The sequence below is a fragment of the Camelus ferus genome, chromosome 13, assembly GCF_009834535.1.
Source record: "Camelus ferus isolate YT-003-E chromosome 13, BCGSAC_Cfer_1.0, whole genome shotgun sequence".
NCBI classification, from domain to species: Eukaryota; Metazoa; Chordata; class Mammalia; order Artiodactyla; family Camelidae; genus Camelus; species Camelus ferus.
The window spans coordinates 3684553-3701695 of record NC_045708.1 but is presented as its reverse complement, the minus strand read 5'-3'; the positions used below and the strand labels follow the sequence as shown (position 1 = coordinate 3701695).

Sequence of the window (17143 nt, the reverse complement as noted above, 5' to 3'; positions counted from 1 at the left end):
ACGCCGAGTCCTGCCGAACACTCCCCAGCAGCCGCGTGACAGTGACGTGATCATTATTGTTTGCAGATGGAGAAGCTGCCGTCCTCAGCTAGCACCCAGCTCCGAGGTGGCCATCGCCCTGCAGGAGGGCACTGCTGAGGAACAGCGGCTGGCAGCTGGGACAAGGGTCCGAGGAAGGCCGCCTGCAACTGACAGCCCTCCCCTGCCCAGGATGCCTGGAGAAGGACCCCTGGGCTCTGCTGTGCTCTGGCAGTGCGGGTGTCCTGGGAGTTACAGATGCAGACGCCCCCGCTGGCCACTTCTCGAAGCTCAGCTCACAGCACCAAGCCTCCCTCCCCTGCCAGCCCAGGGAGGGGCGGATAACACTAAACCCTCAAACACCGAAGCAGGGAAAGTCTGCCAGGTGCGGCTTCTGGGAGCTTCTCCCTACACCAAACTCAGATGCCCCCCTGGCCAGGCAGGTACGGAGAGGCAGGCTGGGGCCTGGTGGGGGTCAGTTGGGTGGAGGGGGCTCAATCACTGCCGAGGGGAAGGTGGCTGGGTGTGACCCAAACCCTTTATTTTTTCAAGAGAAGCCAGAAATCCAGGATATTGGTGGTGGTGGTGGTGGCGGTGGGGATCTGATTTTCAAATGTTGGCAATGAACCCCAAAGATTTCAGACACTTAAGATGGCCAAAGCTACCCCCACCAGTCAGCTGCTGTCATCCGGGTCGGAGAGCTCATGGCTGGTGAGGCCACTGGCGGAGGAATTTTCTGGATCCACTGGCGGGGCTGGCTGGTTCTTCTCCTTTGGGTGGCTCAAGTGTAACGAGGTCTCCAGTGCGTCCATGCACCTCCCGGGAGCCCTCCTCCTCGTCCTCATCCTCCTCCTCGTCCTCTACGCAACTCTCAACACCTCGGGGCTCCTTCTTGGTTACCCTTGTCTGCATTCTGATTTTTCCAGGATGGGTCCCACCAGCTCTGCCTGGAAAGGCACTGTGTGCTGGGCCCCGAAGTTTACACAGATGGCTAGGCGTGCATGCTGCCTCCTGGGAGGTTCTGAGGCTCAGGGCCAGGACTTTCACCTTCCTGTTCCCAACACGCACGTCCTCTCACCCCGTCGTGCGCACGGGGAGCCCACCACACTCTAGCTGTTCTTCTGCGCTTGGCTTTTTCACTTATTATATACCCTGGAAATCAACCCATGTCAGTTCATGATTTTCTTATGTTCCTTCTTCAAAAATTTTTTTATTTAAAAAATTATAAAATTGGGATAAAATAGACGTAACATAAAATTTACCATTTTAACCTTTTTAAGCGTGCATGTCAATGGCATTGAGTAGAGTTGCACTGTTGTGCAACCATCACCACCGTCCATCTCCAGAACTTTTTCATCTTCCTAAACAGAAACTTGGCCCCCATTAAACACTCACTCCCACCCCCACCCCAGCCCCTGGCGTCCACCATCTACTTTCAGCCTCCATGATTCTGACTCCTCTAAGAACTCACATGAGTGGAATGATAGTCTTTGTCCTTCTGTGACTGGCTTACTTATTTCACCCAGCACGATGACCTCAAGCTTCATCTGTGTTGCAGCTTGTGTCAGGATTTACGGGACTGGGTTTTGAAGGGTGGCTAGGAGTTTGTCAGGCAGGCAGGCGGAGGGTGGGTGGAGAAGGGGGCGTTGCAGGCAGCAGGGGTGGTGTGTGCCAGGAGGGCAGCCTGCCCCACCTGCTGCACCTGCGGTCTTGCCCACCCTGTGCTCAGGTCAAACACCTGGGTGTCCTCCACTTAGCTTCCTCTCCATCCAGCATCGAAAACTTCAGCCAATCCTATCGACTCCCCGCTTGGAAACAGATCCAGAATCTGACCGCTCCTGCCTACCTCCAACGGCACTCATCTGCTCCAAACTGGAGCATCCCTCAGCCGAGTGGAGCAGCCCCCCGACTCTCTCTGCCTCTGTCCGTGCCCCCCTCTGCCCCCACCCCCACTAGGCAAAGTGTAGACCACAGGTCAGAGCATCAGCCTCAAAAGCGCGTAGTCCCAGCCCCGCTGCGGACCTGCCATATCAGAATCTGCGTTTTACGCAGATCTCCAGGGGATTCACACACACATTACGTTTGAGACGCGCCCCACCCATCCGTCCCCCACTAGTCATCCTCAGTGCAGCAGCCACACTGAGCCTTCCAAGAGCTGACTCAGGGCAACTTTGCTCTTTGCTGAAGTCCTCCTGTGGCTTCCAGGCCATGAATGGTCAAAGCCGGAGTTCCCGCCAGATCTGCTCCCTCATCTCTGGCCCCATCTCTGGACACTTACCCACATGGCCTCACAGGTGGGCACTCGGCTGTCCCCTTGAGCTGGAATGCTCTTTCTCTAGGTCACTCCCTCCCTTCTGCCTTCCCTGATTGTCCTCTGTAAACCGGGAACCAGGACCCCAGCCCTTCTTTATCTGCTTTCCTGTTCTCTGCGCTGGACCAAATGATGGCTCCCGAGAGATACCAGGTCCCGGAGCCTGTGAATATTATCTTAGCTAGAAAAGGGGGCTTTGCAGCTGCGATTGAATTAAGGGAGATGGTCCTGGATGATCTCAGAGGGCCCTAAATGCCACGGAGGCGGTGGGAAGTCTGACACAGGAGAGGAAACGGGGATGTGAGCACAGACACAGAGGCTGGGGCAGTGTGGCCACAAGCCCAGGACGCCAGGCAGCCACCTGAAGCTGGAAGAGGCAGGAAGGACCCTCCCCTAGAGCCTGCCTGGGGAGCGTGACCCGGCTGACACCTTCACGTCAGCCCAGTGACTCTGACTTGGGACTTCTGGCCTCGGGAACTGTGAGAGAGTACATTTCTGTTGTTCTGATCCACGCAGAGGGTGGTCACTGGGTAGAGCAGCCACAGGAGCGGAACGCAGTCTCCTTTGTGCGTATAACCCTGGGGGATGGGATGTGCTTAGGATGTCCCCCTCTTCGGAGGGAGCAGCCCGAGGGCAGGGACTTGGCACTTGGCAGGTGCTCCCTCACCAGGAGCAGAAAGGAGAGAGAAAAAAGTGAGCAGGGCCCTAATCACACCCCGGACAGAGCTTGGATGGCGGATGGCCGTGGACAGAGAGATAGTGAGGGAATCAGAATTTTCAGGGCTGTGCTGTCTGACATTTGAACTGCTATGATTTTGGTGTAATTCCTCTTCTAGGTTTTTCTCCGTGAATATATGCTTCTCCCCTACAGCACGGCAACCCTGACGCAGAGACGGCTGCGTCTGCTATTTTCCCCGTGCTCCTGCATCACGGTCCTGTCCCCGTGTCGGTCATCAAAACATGACTTCCAAAGGCTTGTGCTCCGTGGGTGCATCCCCCACTTTGTGTAATGGAGCCTCTGTTTGGTGACTTTTCAGTTATTTCCAGTGTCAGAGCCCCAGAATCCGGAGGCAGAAGGAACCTCGGAAGACGTGTGGGCCCCCTCCCTGTCACCCTCACCTGGGGGACAGAGAATCAATCCACCCTGCCCCAGCAGGGGTCCCCAGAGCTCAGGGGTGGCCGCGGGGTTGGAGGCAGGAGTCCAGCTGGGGTCTCGAGGCTCCGCTTCCTTGGAATGGGGTAATAATAACACCTCTCCCCCTGGGTTGATAGAGGATGGAGAGCCATAATGAATGTGAAGTTCTCAGCCACTGTTACTAAATTTTTATCGCCCATGCTGTCGGGAAGGAACAAATGCCCCGAGGGGGCGCTTTCTACCTGAGCAGCTGTGTGAGGTCACAGAAAGGGCTCTGAACTGCAGTCTGGAAACTTGACTCCGACCAGGGCAGCCCCGATCCTTGGCCACGTGATCTGAGGTTTCTGAACATGGTCTGCTACCTGTGTCCTGGCCCAGCCCACAGAAGCCTCCCTCCCTGCGACGACAGCCCCACAGATGCTCACAGACACTGCTGCGACTCCACGGGAGGGCGGACCTTCTCTGTAAAAGGCCAGAGAGTGAACATTTCAGGCTTTGTAAGCCAGATGGTCTCCGGAAAGCAGCCTCTAACACTATGCAGACGAACTGGCGTGGCTGCCTGCCAATAAAGCTTTATTGACAAACACGGGCTGCAGAATTCATAGAGGCAGAGAGCAGAGGTTGCCAGGGCCTAGGGGGCTATTGTTTAATGGGTACGGAGTTTTAGTTTAAGGTGATGAAAAATTCTGGAACTAGACAGTGGTGATGGTTGCCCAGCCAAGTTAAGGTAAAGGGAATGCACTTACTGCCATTGAACTGTCCATGTGCAAATGGTTATCATGGTAAATTTTATGTTATGCTGATTTTGACCACGAGAAAAATGGTTAAAATGGCAAATTTTATGTTTCACATATTTAAGAAGAAAGAAAGAAAGAAAGAAAAACAAAACAGGCTGGGGACCGGATTTGGCCCCCAGGCCATTACTTACTGGCATTCTCAGAGTCCTACCATGGGACGCCCCTTTGCCACGGTAAATCCACCAGTTTCCTGTTTCTGTGTCTCCTCGGCATCTGGGCACGGTGTCCTGCACCCAGGAGGCAACTCTAAAAACTGGACTCTGATTCTGGGTTCCTTCGCATGCCCAATGCCTTCTGTTGGACGTGAACTTAGCAAGGAACATGGTGTTCCAGGTGGGGCCCCCCATCTGGGGTGCCTGGTGGGCCTGTGGCTGCTCTGGGTTTGGGCAGCACACGTGTTCCTCTGTGGTCCAGGACAGACCTTGGGGCACCAACCCCGCTGGCTCAAACCCAGCAGGCAGCCCGCTGTGGGAGAAAATCCGGGCATTTTTCCTCTGAACTGTGGCAAGGTGGGCCCCTCAGACTGATGTATTGATTTTGGGGACACTAACTGTAGGATTTAATAGGAAAATTCTGCTTGCTCCTTCACTCGGATCATTTTTGCCTGCCAGGACCTTTTAGAACCCCGAATCTGTCATCTGTTGTATTCGCTGTCCTCTCAGCTTTGTGTCATCTGGAAATGACTTCTAATATCTTCACATATGTCACCAGGTCCCTGATGGGGACATGGCAGAGGCCAGAGCCAACCTCGGCTGCCACGGGATCATTAATCAATACTCTGGGTGAGATGGATCTGCTGGTGGAAAAGTCACCTAATTGGATGGTTACCTTCCGGCCACTTCTCTATCTTTCCCACAAGGACATCACACACAGTGCCATTTGAAAATGATGTCACTTCCTCCACAGAATTCTTCCACATCGAAAGGGAAACAGGCGAGTCAGACACGACTTATTTGGGGGTAAACCATGTGGGCTTCAGGGCTCCAACCTTCTAGGTGCTTGGAACCAATCTGGTGGCTGAAGGTGCAACAGTTCCCTGCATCTTAAAAATCCCGACTTTACGCGGAGACAGCCCAGACCCAGAACCTCGAAGCCAGGCAAACAGCTCTATAACAGCTGCTGCCATGAAAAGAAAAAGGAACAAGAACACAAATAAAATGCATCTAGATTTTGATGGGAGCAAAGCTTTCCCTTCGAAAAGTAAGTGGGCAGTCACAGCCACGAGGTCTCACGTGAACTCACGCACTAATTTTTAAACACAACCTTTCCAATGGGAAGCGGCCCTGAAGACCGCTTCTTGCGCAGGTGTTCCGAGCTCTCTGAGCAAACGCCACTGTCCTGACTTCCAAGATATTCACTCCCTGCCCCAACGCGCGCACCAGCCTGGGAGTCACTGTCCCCTCCGGGACAGAAGCCGGCTGGGCGGCATCCCGGTTGTGAAGACAGAAACCCCAGACGCGGCACCCGGGTAACCATGGCTACGGGCATGCGCAGTTAGGAGCTCGGCGAACGTCCGTCTACTCCGTCTTCTGCGCGCAGCAGAACCGCAGAACCTGTGTCCTGAACGACCTCAACAGACATTTATTGAAGTTTCAATTTCACGTGGGTGTCCCCTCTAGGAGCGGCAAGGAACTGCATCGAGCTTTATGATTTGGGAGAGGTGCACTCCCTGAATCTTCCTGGCTAACTGGACCAGACGTTATTATGCAGATGAAGGACCGGAGTTTCTGGGACTTTAAGGGACTTGTTGAAGCCCCCAGGCACTCAGCTGCGAGGTGTTGGCACCAATGCCGAGGCGCACCCTTTCTGGTGTCCCGCGGGGCCAGGGCGCCCTGGAGACACAGAAGGAGGGGAGCCAGGGCGCCTGCCGGGAGTGCAGACCACCTGGTGCATTTCCTGGACTTTAGCACATGCCTGGGCGTGGGCAGCCCTCCCTAGGGCCTGGGGAACAAGGGAGCCCCATCTTACCTCGTCGGTGATCTGGCCTCCAAAGGTCACCCATGTCCCTGGAAGGAAACACACAGGTTCAAGTCAGAGAACTGCCCCGGGGAGCCCGGTTCTCCTCCAGGGGTGCTTGGACCTCAGGCTGCAGGGAGCCTGCTCCGTGTGAGTGTGTGCTTGGCACGTGTGGACACCTGGCCTTCAGGGCAAGTCTCCCTTTCTTGAGGCCACCAAACCAAGGGAACAATAAGTGCCTGGAGCAGGCAGCTGACTGCAAGGCTTTGAAATGTTTGCTGGGGCTCAAGCTGACGCAGGGCCTATTCCAGGGACATGCCGCCGGCAGCGGGACCAGGGCCATCTCCCTGAAGATGCGCAGGTCTGACAGCCATGTCCTCGCGCTTGCTGGGAGGGGTGTGTGTGTGTGCGCGCGCATGCGTGCATGGACTGGAGGGACAGCTTGTTCTGGGAGCAGAGCACGTATCTGGCAAAAGGAGAAAAAAGGCAAAATCCGACTGCTCTTCACAAGGGACTCCGCCACGTAAGGAAAGAAGGTGTGGGCACATGGGGGCAGGTACTTCCCTGATCTTTGGGTGCTGGACAGGGGGCTATGTGTGCAGAGGCCCTGGTACTCCCCACCCCAACTAAGGCTGCATCTCTGTCTCCCTCCCTCTCCTAGGACCCTTCCCAACTGCCTCCTGGTAACCACGGCAACTGAGTCCCCCAATCCTGGCTCTGGGTGCAGCTCCCTTCCTGCACCCCCAGGGGTGGCCCCTTCAGCCTTCCCACTGCCCCTGCTTCCTTGGGTGCTGCTGGAACCAGAAGCCCCCACACTCACCGAGCCCCAGGCAGGAGACCCGCAGGCCTGACTTGCCCAGGTTCCTAGAAAACAAACATGGTGTGAGTTCTCAGCGGCCAGGGCAGGCCCCACCGTTCCCACTGCCCAGCCCTCCGAACCCCACCTCCCAGCCTCTTTCTGGGGCTCTGGTGGCAAGGGGTCCTTTGAAGAAAGGCCTGCTGATTGCCCATCCCTGGGGTAAAGGGTCAATTCTCCCCCTCTGCAGACCGGGGCATGGCCGTCCTGGTGGGAAAGGCCGTGCTGTGACCACAGCAGGGCCCCCGAGAGCCACCTTGGAGAGAAAACATGGAATGGGCCCTGTCTTGTTTCATGGGCTGACGCGAGACTGACTCAGGCCTTGGGGTACCCGCCACGGGCATCCTCGTGTAAACAGCTTCTCTTTCTGCTTCTTCAGAGCGTCACGTTGGCGGTTCTGTGTATTTTCACTCCCTCTCTCTGAGGAGTGGAGGAGAAATTAGTCCCACGTCGCCTGGGCCCCTCGGCCCTCGGCCTCTGCAGCAGGACGAGGGGGGAGGAGAGCTCCGCCGAGGGCCCAGTGCCCACAGCAGGCCTGACTCCCAGCCAGGAGAGGGCAGGAGGGCAAGAGACAGACACCCTGGCAGCACACGTCCTGCTCGGGGCCAGTGGACGCAGCTGCACGGGCTGCCCGGGGCTCCACCGCAGGCCTGCCGAGGCGCCTGCCAGATGGGGCACGTCCCGGGGTCCACGTGAATGAGCTGTGGGCTGTCCGTAATGTCCTTAGGGGTCACGGAGGGCGGTGGCGCCTGGCTGAGGACTGGGATGCCCATCCATCCTGCACAGACTGGCTGGGGCCTGTCCTTAAGGGCCCTGTCACCGACCCCCTGACAGCTCTGTGGGGCAGCACCTCCCTTTTCCTGATAGGCCCACTTTATAGACGAGCACACTGGGCTTGCCCCGGGGCAGAGGAGCTGGGAGTCCACGCAGACAGTCAGCCCCGAGAACACACCCCCACCACGGGGGCACGCCCTCCCCATGGGGGTGTCGACGGGTTGCAGGGTAGGAGCCCACTTCCCTGGGAGGTCCTGCTGCCCGCACCCCAGTCCTGGGCCCAGCCCGGGGTGCGACGCTCTCTGGGGCAGTGGGGAGCCAGAGAGTGGGGGCAGGGGGAGATGCAGTGGGTGAGCCCCAGCCTCCCACCCCGAGGCCCCCTGGCGCTTCCCTGGGGCCACCCCACTTCTAACTTCAGTGGATGCTGTGTCCAGTTTCCCTCACTCACCTGGCTCCCCTGGGAAGCAGGTGTGGGGCTGAGCCTGACCTGCCGCCCCCTGACATGAGTCCACTCTGAACATCTACAGCCTCGGTCTCCCTGGGTACAAGACCCCTGGCCCCGCCCACATCACAGGTGGTTGGTGGTGGGGGGTGGGTATAATAAACTTGTAAGTAGTTTGATAACAGTTTGTCACCAAATTTAAGGCAGTCCTAAACGGCCTGGCTTTCTTGTCAAATTTCCCATTAAACCCAGCCCAGCTGCCAACCCACTGCTCCTACAGGGTACGTTGGGAGTTTTCCCTCAGTGAGGACATAATAGCAGCTGGCTTCTGTTTCGGGGAGGGGAGTGGCTATGGCAGAGGTTCTGAAGCTGGAGTTCAAATCCTGGTTCGACCTTCCTGGCCATACGCCTGCCCCTGGACGTGTCATGTAACCGCGCATGCCTTGGTGTGCTCATCTGCAGAATGGGCTTGCGATGCTGCCTCTCATGGGGCTGCCGTGAGGATGAACTGAGATAACACCTGTGCCTGGGACAGAGGGTCAGAGAACACTGCCTCTGCATGAGTCTCATTTCCAAGAGAGACAGCACAGAACAAGGGACGGCAGCCTTTTTCCTTATATGAGAAATGACAAAGGACAAATCAAATAGATTTTAAATGTTACTGGGTTAAAAAAGGAATTGAAGTTTCCCCTTGTTCATTTCCCACTACAATCAGTGAAATAATCTATCGGTGTCCTCGGCATTGCCTGCGTATTACAACCCAGAGCAACTTGGGTTTGTGATTGTCAGAGACAGGCACAATTTGCAACTGTGTAAGGTGATAGATATTAACTAAACTTATTGTGGTGATCATTTTGCAATAGGTGAATGTATCAAATCATTCTGCTGTAGCTTACACTTAGTACATTACGTGTTAACTCTATCTCAAAAAAAAAAAAAGCTGGGAATAATGCTTAGACTATTCTTGATTTAACCTCAGATTTCCTATGAAATATTTAAAATATAATATGTACAAAATTCAAGGGCTTAGTCAAACACAGTCTTTAAAAGGTTTCTTAATCAAATCCTAACAGACATAAAGGGAGAAATGGTTGGGAACACAATAATAGTTGGAGACTTCAACACCCCACTAACATCAATGGGCCGATCTTCCAGACAGAAAATCAATGATGCAACAGAGGTCCTAAAGGACATAACAAAAGTTTTCTTACATAGTTTCAATCATGCTTGGATTGCTGTTGCTTGCTAAGTAGAAAGTAAACTTGTGTTTTGTTGTGTATAAAGAAATTGGAATTAAAAAGGAATTGAAGAGGGGTGGAGGGTACAGCTCAGTGGTAGAGGGCCTGTTTAGCAGGCACGAGGTCCTGGGTTCAATCCCCAGTCCCTCCATTAAAATAAATAAGTAAATAAATAAACCTAATGACTTCCCCCCAAAAGCCAAAAACAACAACAACAAAAAGGAATGAAAGAAACAAAAGCGTAAGGGCACCACCTACAGCCCCCGCATCCGGCCGGGTCTTCCTAGCAATTTAGGTGACGTTCTCACGCTGGCTAGAAAGCGCCTCCGGTGAGAGATTAGACATTGCTTATAGGCGGTCTGGTAACGGAGCAGAGAGGGCTGAAGGCTCTAATCAGTGGTCTTAACCATCTGGGGTCACAGACCCCTTGAAGAAACCCCTTCCCTGCAAATGGGCACAGACATGAAAACCTTCAGGCCCTTGTTTGCGACATCGAGGCGTTCGAAGACCTGGGCATCTGGTCTAGATAAATCCAGGTGCCAGAAGTGCGGGAAGGGGGGCTGGGCTCCTGCCTCTGCAAAACCACCCCTCCGAGTGACGGTGGGGAGCAGTGTCCTGGCCAGGCTCTGTCGATGGCCAAGGTTTAGGTATGTCCTCTTGCAACTTGCCTTCATCGGTGTAAAACCAAGTGCCTGAACGTGCTCAGGGGATGAGCGGCTATAGTGTCAGACAGGTGAGGACCCAGGACCGGGGCTGAGCCCACCTGAGTCTGTGGCCTAAGAGAAGCGACACCCCTCGCCCCCCCAGACGGGGCGATGAGTCGCCTCGGACCCGGGGTTGAGCTGCAGCTCCACCCACCGCCCACAGGAATAACTGAACAAAACTAGGACACCGCGCGATGCCGCAATTACCCCGCTCAAGCTGTTCCCCTGTTAACATGATGGTATTAGTTCTGCCATCCGCTGCCAGGCCTCGGGAGAAGGAACGAGAAGGGACAGGGTATCTCCGGGCTGGAAGCTTTATAAAAACAGCAGCTCGGTAGGGGTGGAGGGAGCTCAACAGATTACAGCCTCATGTGGACGGGGCTGGTGACACGCTGCCGCTCGAAACTTTCAACACTCGAAAGTCGTTTCCTATAGTTTTTTCTCCCCTAATTAAAACTCGACCTCCTGATAAAATCATTGGCTAAATCTCTAAACCCAAATAATGTTAGTCTTCGTTAATTTGCCTCATGTCCTTCCTGTGCTCTGGACAAATGGCTCATGAGGGCTCAAGGATTCAGCCTGTGTGGGGAGAAAACACAGACGCCCATCAGGCGGCCGCGGGACACTCCGCCCCCTAAATGCTGTGCGGCAGACTCCCGGTGACGACAGAGCCTCTAAAAACAGCCGCTCAGGGCCTTCAACTTCAGCCATCTGGGCAGAGGACAGAAGTCTGATCAGGTGATGGACAGCAACGTGGCCTCGATGAGCTGGTTTGACGAACGGGGGAGCCAGGGTGTTTTTGGGTCAGCTGCCACCCTGCGGGGTGGTTACCTGTTCACAGACCTGCCCCGCCCCCAGACTCCAGGCTCCCTAAGGACGGGCTGGGGCTTCCAGGTCTCTCCCATCAGATTAGAGCTACAGCTGCAAGGTCCCTGGGGGTGCTTGTTGGTATAACTTGCGGGTGAGGAGCCCAGGCCTGGGGCCAGACCCTCAGGACCGAATGCTGGCCCCTCTCCTTACTCACAGGGCTTGGCGTCCGCTCTTCCCCGCACTGAGCACCTCTTGGGCCCTCTGGCAAGAATGTACATCCTGGTGCTGGCCACACACCTTTAGTGCCACTGTGACAAGCCAGCTTCTCAAGGAAGCGGTTAGGGTTGGGAGTGGGTCTGGATCAGGTCCTTGTAGCCCCCGCCTGCATGCACCCTGGTTGTGGCCCTAGGACAGTCATTACAGAGTCACCTTCTGAGACAGGTGCCCGTAGGCAGGTACCTTGTGCTCAGCAAGGGTGTCCAGTGGTTCGGATTCTGGCCACTAAGAGACTACGTATCCTACAGGGGTATGAACCCACCTTCCTCCCCACTGGGCCAAGAAAACCTCTCCGGGCCCTGCCATGTGTAAGGACAGGTGGGGGTCCCCCAATTCGGAAGGGCTGGGGCTGAGATCTGAACCCACATCCTCAGACTGCAAATCCTCTAGCCCAGAGAGCACCTGTCTTCACTGCCTGTCTTGCCTTCCCTGCCTCCAGCGTGTGCCACACACACACACATGCACGTGCCTGCGGACACCAGATGCACACACACAGATGCAGGCAGTAATCTTAAGCACTCGGGCTCTCTGACATCTAATCCTCAACGGATCCTAGGACCTTAGGAGGAAAGTCATGTTCATAGCCACATTTCACATTCACATAGTGCTTTGTATTTTTAGAAATGGTCTCACTTGCATTAACTCCTTTGATGATCCTAGGATCAACTTAAAAGTCCCAGCAGGACACATGAATCTAAACTAAAAAATATATTCTGGTGACTCTTACCTTTTGATTTCCACTTAACAAAAGACATAAACCACTAGAGCTTCTAGAATAGAGAATTCTGTTCTGGACTGCCCTCCCTGGACTCAGAGGATGGGACCAAGAGCCTTGTACCCCAGAGGTCCGGAAAAGAACGTGAGATGTTCCCTCAGGGACCTGGGGAAGGAAGGGATGTGGGTGGAGATGCAAAAGGACTGAGTTATTCCAGAATTTGACTCAAGGAGGCCTGGGACTTATGACACGGTTCCTTCACGTGACGTCCAACCTCCGGGCATTGGTTTTGGGGAGGTTTAAGCTACACGGCTCGGTTATTAGGACCTATTCTCTCAATACTTCTTAAATTGGCACCAACACCAGCTAGAAACCCAGACATTCTCCTCAAATACAACCAGACTCTTCTGTGTTTTTTTCTGAGACTGGTGGCCCGTGTGACTTGAGCCACTGACAGCAGAGCTGGGAACCAGGGACCGAACTTCGCTTTTCCAGCTTATGCTCTGGTTTGTTGTAAGAACTCACTTCCCTTCCCCCAAGAACGTCATTCACGAGGCATTTAAGGCACCAGGTACGGATAAACTCACGAGTAAGAAAGGCCAGACCTCCAGCCAGTGACCACAGCCCTGCTCCAGGGACCTTTTTGTATGAAGCCAGCTTCCTTTTCCGCCCTGGTGCACCCACCAGGCATCTGAGCAAGGCCCTGGGCGGGCTAAGGGGGAGTGCAGGGAACAGCAGGAAGGCCCCAGGCCCCCGACACTGGTGCTTTGCCCTCTCTCTACATATAAGTCATGGCGAGAGCGCCCAGAGCAGGTGGAGAACTGAGCCCAAGCAGAGGGACACATCGCAGCCTGGACTGAGCCATCAGCAGGAAGGTCTCCAGACGCTGCTCTGTGCCCTGTGGGGAGTTAGTCTCGCCTGCAGAGGAACCCAGGCCTGAGGCTGGGCTCAGGTCAGGGAGGGAAGATTAATTCCATCACAGGATCACCCAGTACCTTGACTATCAAACTGACATTTGTCACGGTGGCTTGGGTGCAAAGACATCAGAACACCTGCGGGCAGCTTCTGGGGCCTGTGTACCCAGGGGGAGGGCAGGGGGCCTATGGCCAGTGGCCTCGGAGCCCCAGGAAGAGGGGGCATCACATGGTGTCTGATGGTGGGGGGGGGCGTTCTGCCATAGTTACCACCGCCCCCACCAAAGGAAAGGAAACAAATGCGTAGGAGAGAAAAGGCATCGTACCCCTGCGGTTGGGAGGAAACGGGGGTCTGACGCGGAGCCCCGACTTTATTCCTCACCCGGTCTGCCAAGCTCTCCCGGACGCGGTGGGGAGGGCAGCCCGCACCCCGCACAGCCGCCCCGCGCCGCCTACCTATGCGTCATCCCCGGCTGCTTCACGCTGGCGTCGCCCGTGCTCGGGAGGCTCTGCACCGACAGCTGTCCCAGGCTCCGGGCCACCATGGCCACCGCGCGGAAGCGGCCGCGGGTGCCCAGGCTGGGGCTGCTGGACGCCGGCCGGCCCAGCCGCTCCTCCGGGCCCCGGGCCTTGAGGCCGTGCTCCGAGCACACGAAGGACACCTGCATGCCACCGGCGCTCAGCTCCGGGCTGCGCCTTGCCTCCTTCTGGGCCCCCGGGTCATTGGAGGCCCTTCGCCGCCGGGACAAGACTTTCTCCCAGAATGTGAAGCAGCGCCAGGCGGTGCTTCAGGGGTGAAGATTCCCGAAGGCACCAACGTAGAAAGAGCCTGTGCTGTCTCCAAGGGAGGGAGTCAAATTTCCAGAAACGGGCGAGAAAAGAGCTCATCAGACAGAACTCAGAAATCCAGGGGTGGTGCTGGGGGTGCCGTTTCCTCTCCCTTCTCACATCTTTCTCGTCTCTGTGGGTCCTTCCTCTGCCCCACCCCGGGCTGGCTCTGCCCGCCCAAGCCCCTAGCCCAGCCGTGTCTGTGTCCGGCAGGGCTGGGCTGCCAGTAACTCGCGACCAATGAACGGCACTGTGGTCCTCTGGCAGCGGGAGGAGGCGGAGGGAGTGCGCCTCCCATCACGGTGGCAGCCTGGGGGTTCAGGGAGCAGCTGCTTCTCCAGGCCTCCCTGAGCCTCTCGGAGGGGGCCCAGCGTCCACCTCCTGGCTCTGCACACCGTGGCTGCTGGGACTCCCACCAAGTCAACGAGGGCACCGGTGAGAGGTTCGGGAGGTGCAGGAGGCGGCTGGCGACTCATTATTAATGAAGCGGATGCACTAGCTGCCCGCCCTGGCCGATCCCCGGGGGGCCTGCACGGTGCTCCAGGCTGACCGCCGCTCAGCCAGGACGGGGATGGGCTGGCTCTGCAGCCGGGTGGATTGCTGAGTGTGCAGGCAGCTGGCCCCCGCCAGCTCTGTCCCGTCGCGGTTCCACCAGGGCTTGGCACCAGGAGAAGCCAAACCACCAGAAATTCAGACGAGAAAGGACTGCTCTGTCTAGATGATAATGACACAGGTGACCTGAGAAAGGAGCCCACAGGTCAAGGGACCAGAGACCTGAGAAGCTCCCGCACTCTGCACAGTATTTAGCTCAAAGCAGACACTCATAAATACTTCTGGGGTGAATGAATGAATGAATGAATGAACGAATGAAGACCCTGCCCCCTGCCCCTGCTTTACCCCGTCCTCCTTCCCAGCACTCATGGGATCTGGATGAAGCCGACACCGGAGCTCTCCTCCTGGAACAAAGCTCATGAGGTTTCCTGAAACCCAGAGAGATGTCCCTGTGGCTGGAGGGGCTGGCTTTGCCCTCTGACCCTGAGCGTGCCACTGTCATCCTGCAGGGTGAACCCTGGCCAAAACTGCCCTTTGGGTCCTTTCTTGCCCTGCAGGAGGAGCTGAGAAAGAGTGCTGGATGGGAGGTAGGCGGTCAGAGTCTAGCTCAGGCTCTACTGTTAATTTGCTGTGTGATCACAGGCAGGTGTCCTGCCCTCTCTGGGCCTCCACTGACAGACTGAGATGGCTGGCGTGAAGACTACTCTGTCCCTCCCTACTTGGCCTTGCAGGAACCTTCCATGCCTGCTGGCTGTCCACCCTGTGCTCTGACAGGACCCAGAAAAGAATCCATCAAGAGATGTTCACAGAGGATGGAAGCTGAACTTGCTCTCAGCTCTGGCTCTGCCTTTTTGACACAGAAATTAAGAATAAAACCTTGTTCTGGTACCAGCCTCCCTGCTCCTGAGCTGGGCAGCCTCTGGCAAGTAACCCCTTCTCCAAGCTTCAGTGTTCTTGGGTCCAATGCAGGTCTCAAAGGCCTGGTCAGATCACAACTGCAAAGCACTCACACTGGGGTCTGGTTCTTGGGAAAAACTCACAAGTGGTGTGTACTCCCGCGGTCCCCGGCAGAAAGGACTGGCTTCGCAGCAGTGGAGTCAGGATAGACCGCTGTGTGAGGTTCTCCCCTACCCCAACCTGTAAGGACACCCCTGCTGTCCCCTCCATGGGCACAAGCCTGACTTGGCAGCAGGAACCACCCCCCGAGGGTAGGACTGGGACCTGAGGACAGAGGGTCTGAGGGGGCAGAGTTGGTGCCTTTGCCAAGGTGGCCCCGGCAGGTCACAGATGCCATCTATGGAGGCCAGTGGGGGCCTGTCAGGACCCACAGGTCAGCCCTGCCTTCCTCTTCCACCTGCCCATGTGAGCCTCAAGCCCAGCTGGCCTGGGTTCCTGAGCTCAGGGCAGGCTGGGGCCCTCCCCAAGCTCCCTGAGTTGGGAGAGGGATGGGAAGGAGGAAAGGCAGCCTGCAGTGCTGGCCCCTCCACCAGCTGGACCCCGCACTCAAAGACAGTGGGCCCAGGCTCACAGGAAGCCCACAGGCCTGCCCAAGAGGCTGCGTGTGGCAACGACTGTGCCTTTAGCTCCTCCCCAGGCTCACGCAGCTCATAATCCAGGGCAGGGATGTACAACACCTGACCAGGATGCTAAAGGAGTCTGCTGCTGCTGCAGAGTCCTAGGCCCCAACCACACCTACTGAATCAGCAGCTCTGGGGCTGGGGCTGGGAAGCTGTATTTTCATCAAGAGATCTGAGTGGTGCTATGCATTGGCCTACAGTATGTGGACACCCCCTGCTTCATTCTCCTTTATACATTCCTCTGTGCTCTGGCAAACTGTCGTATCCCCAAAGGGCTGGTATCTTACTATTCTTCAGGGGTTGTTCTCAGATGGTGTGCTTCAAACAGCACGGAGTTAAGTGAGATCCACAAAGACTTAGTCACTAGAGTGTGTAAAATGTCACCTGCCTTACCCACCAACCCAGCAATTCCACTCCTAGGTATGTGCCCAGAGAACTGAAAACATACACCCACACAAACACTTGAACACAAATGTCCACAGCAGCGTGATTCACAACAGCCAAAGAGTGGGTGGAATCCAAACGTCCATCAACTGACTGGATAAACAAAATGTGGTCTGTCCATACAGCAGAAGGTCACTCAGCCTTACAGAGGCATGGAGTACTGACACATGCTACAACATGGATGATCCTTGAAAACATCATGTGAAGAAAAAACATGCCACAAAAGGCCACATATTGTATGACTCCATTCATATGAAATGTTCAGGATAGTCAAATTCATAGAGACAGACAGTAGATTAGTGGTTGCCAGGGGCTGCGGGGAGTGGGGAATCGAGGAGTGATTGCTAATGTGGGTATAGGATTTCTTTTGGGGTGATGAAAATGCTCTAAAATTGGTGATTTTTGCACAACAATATATATACTAAAACCATTAAGTTGTATGCATTAAATGGGTGTATGATATATGATTTATATCTCAATAAAACTGTCACCCCTCCCTGCCAAAAGGTCAACTACCTCAAAAGCTTCTGGGCCTTTACTCTTACTGTTTCCTGTGGGAATGCCCTTTCCGTTTCTCTGCCTTTAATCTCTTTGTCACCCTCTGACATCTGCTCAGATAGGACATACAGTATAAAGCAGCATCTGTAACCTCTCCTTCCTCCAAAATGCGCTGCCGACCTCGCCCTCCCCAGTGATACCAGGGGGCGGGGAACCACTGCTGGTTCCCTCAGCAGGAAGCCCCCCTCCCAGGCTTCGGCATCAGGTAAACCTTCACTCTCGCAGGACTCCTGTGCAG

At 55.6% G+C, this 17143-nt stretch overlaps 1 protein-coding gene and 1 long non-coding RNA gene across 8 annotated transcripts in view; one reads left to right on the top strand and one right to left on the bottom strand.

Moving 5' to 3' along the window:
• KCNAB2 (potassium voltage-gated channel subfamily A regulatory beta subunit 2) overlaps positions 1 to 17143 on the bottom strand; it is an 84022-nt gene that overhangs the window by 18611 nt on the left and 48268 nt on the right. For 6 of the 7 annotated variants that reach the window (XM_032495047.1, XM_032495051.1, XM_032495049.1 and 3 more), the window contains 2 exons: positions 7038 to 7081; positions 6230 to 6267 (listed from right to left, as the gene is read on the bottom strand). In XM_032495047.1, the coding sequence (XP_032350938.1) occupies positions 6230 to 6267; positions 7038 to 7081 (82 nt within the window). Of the gene's footprint in view, positions 1 to 6229; positions 6268 to 7037; positions 7082 to 13402; positions 14465 to 17143 lie in introns of those variants that run through there. The other variant, XM_032495052.1, reaches the window with a different exon arrangement.
• On the top strand, positions 238 to 9572 carry LOC116668236. Its single transcript, XR_004325310.1, has 2 exons — positions 238 to 461; positions 3166 to 9572. It is a non-coding gene; the product is annotated as an uncharacterized LOC116668236 (long non-coding RNA).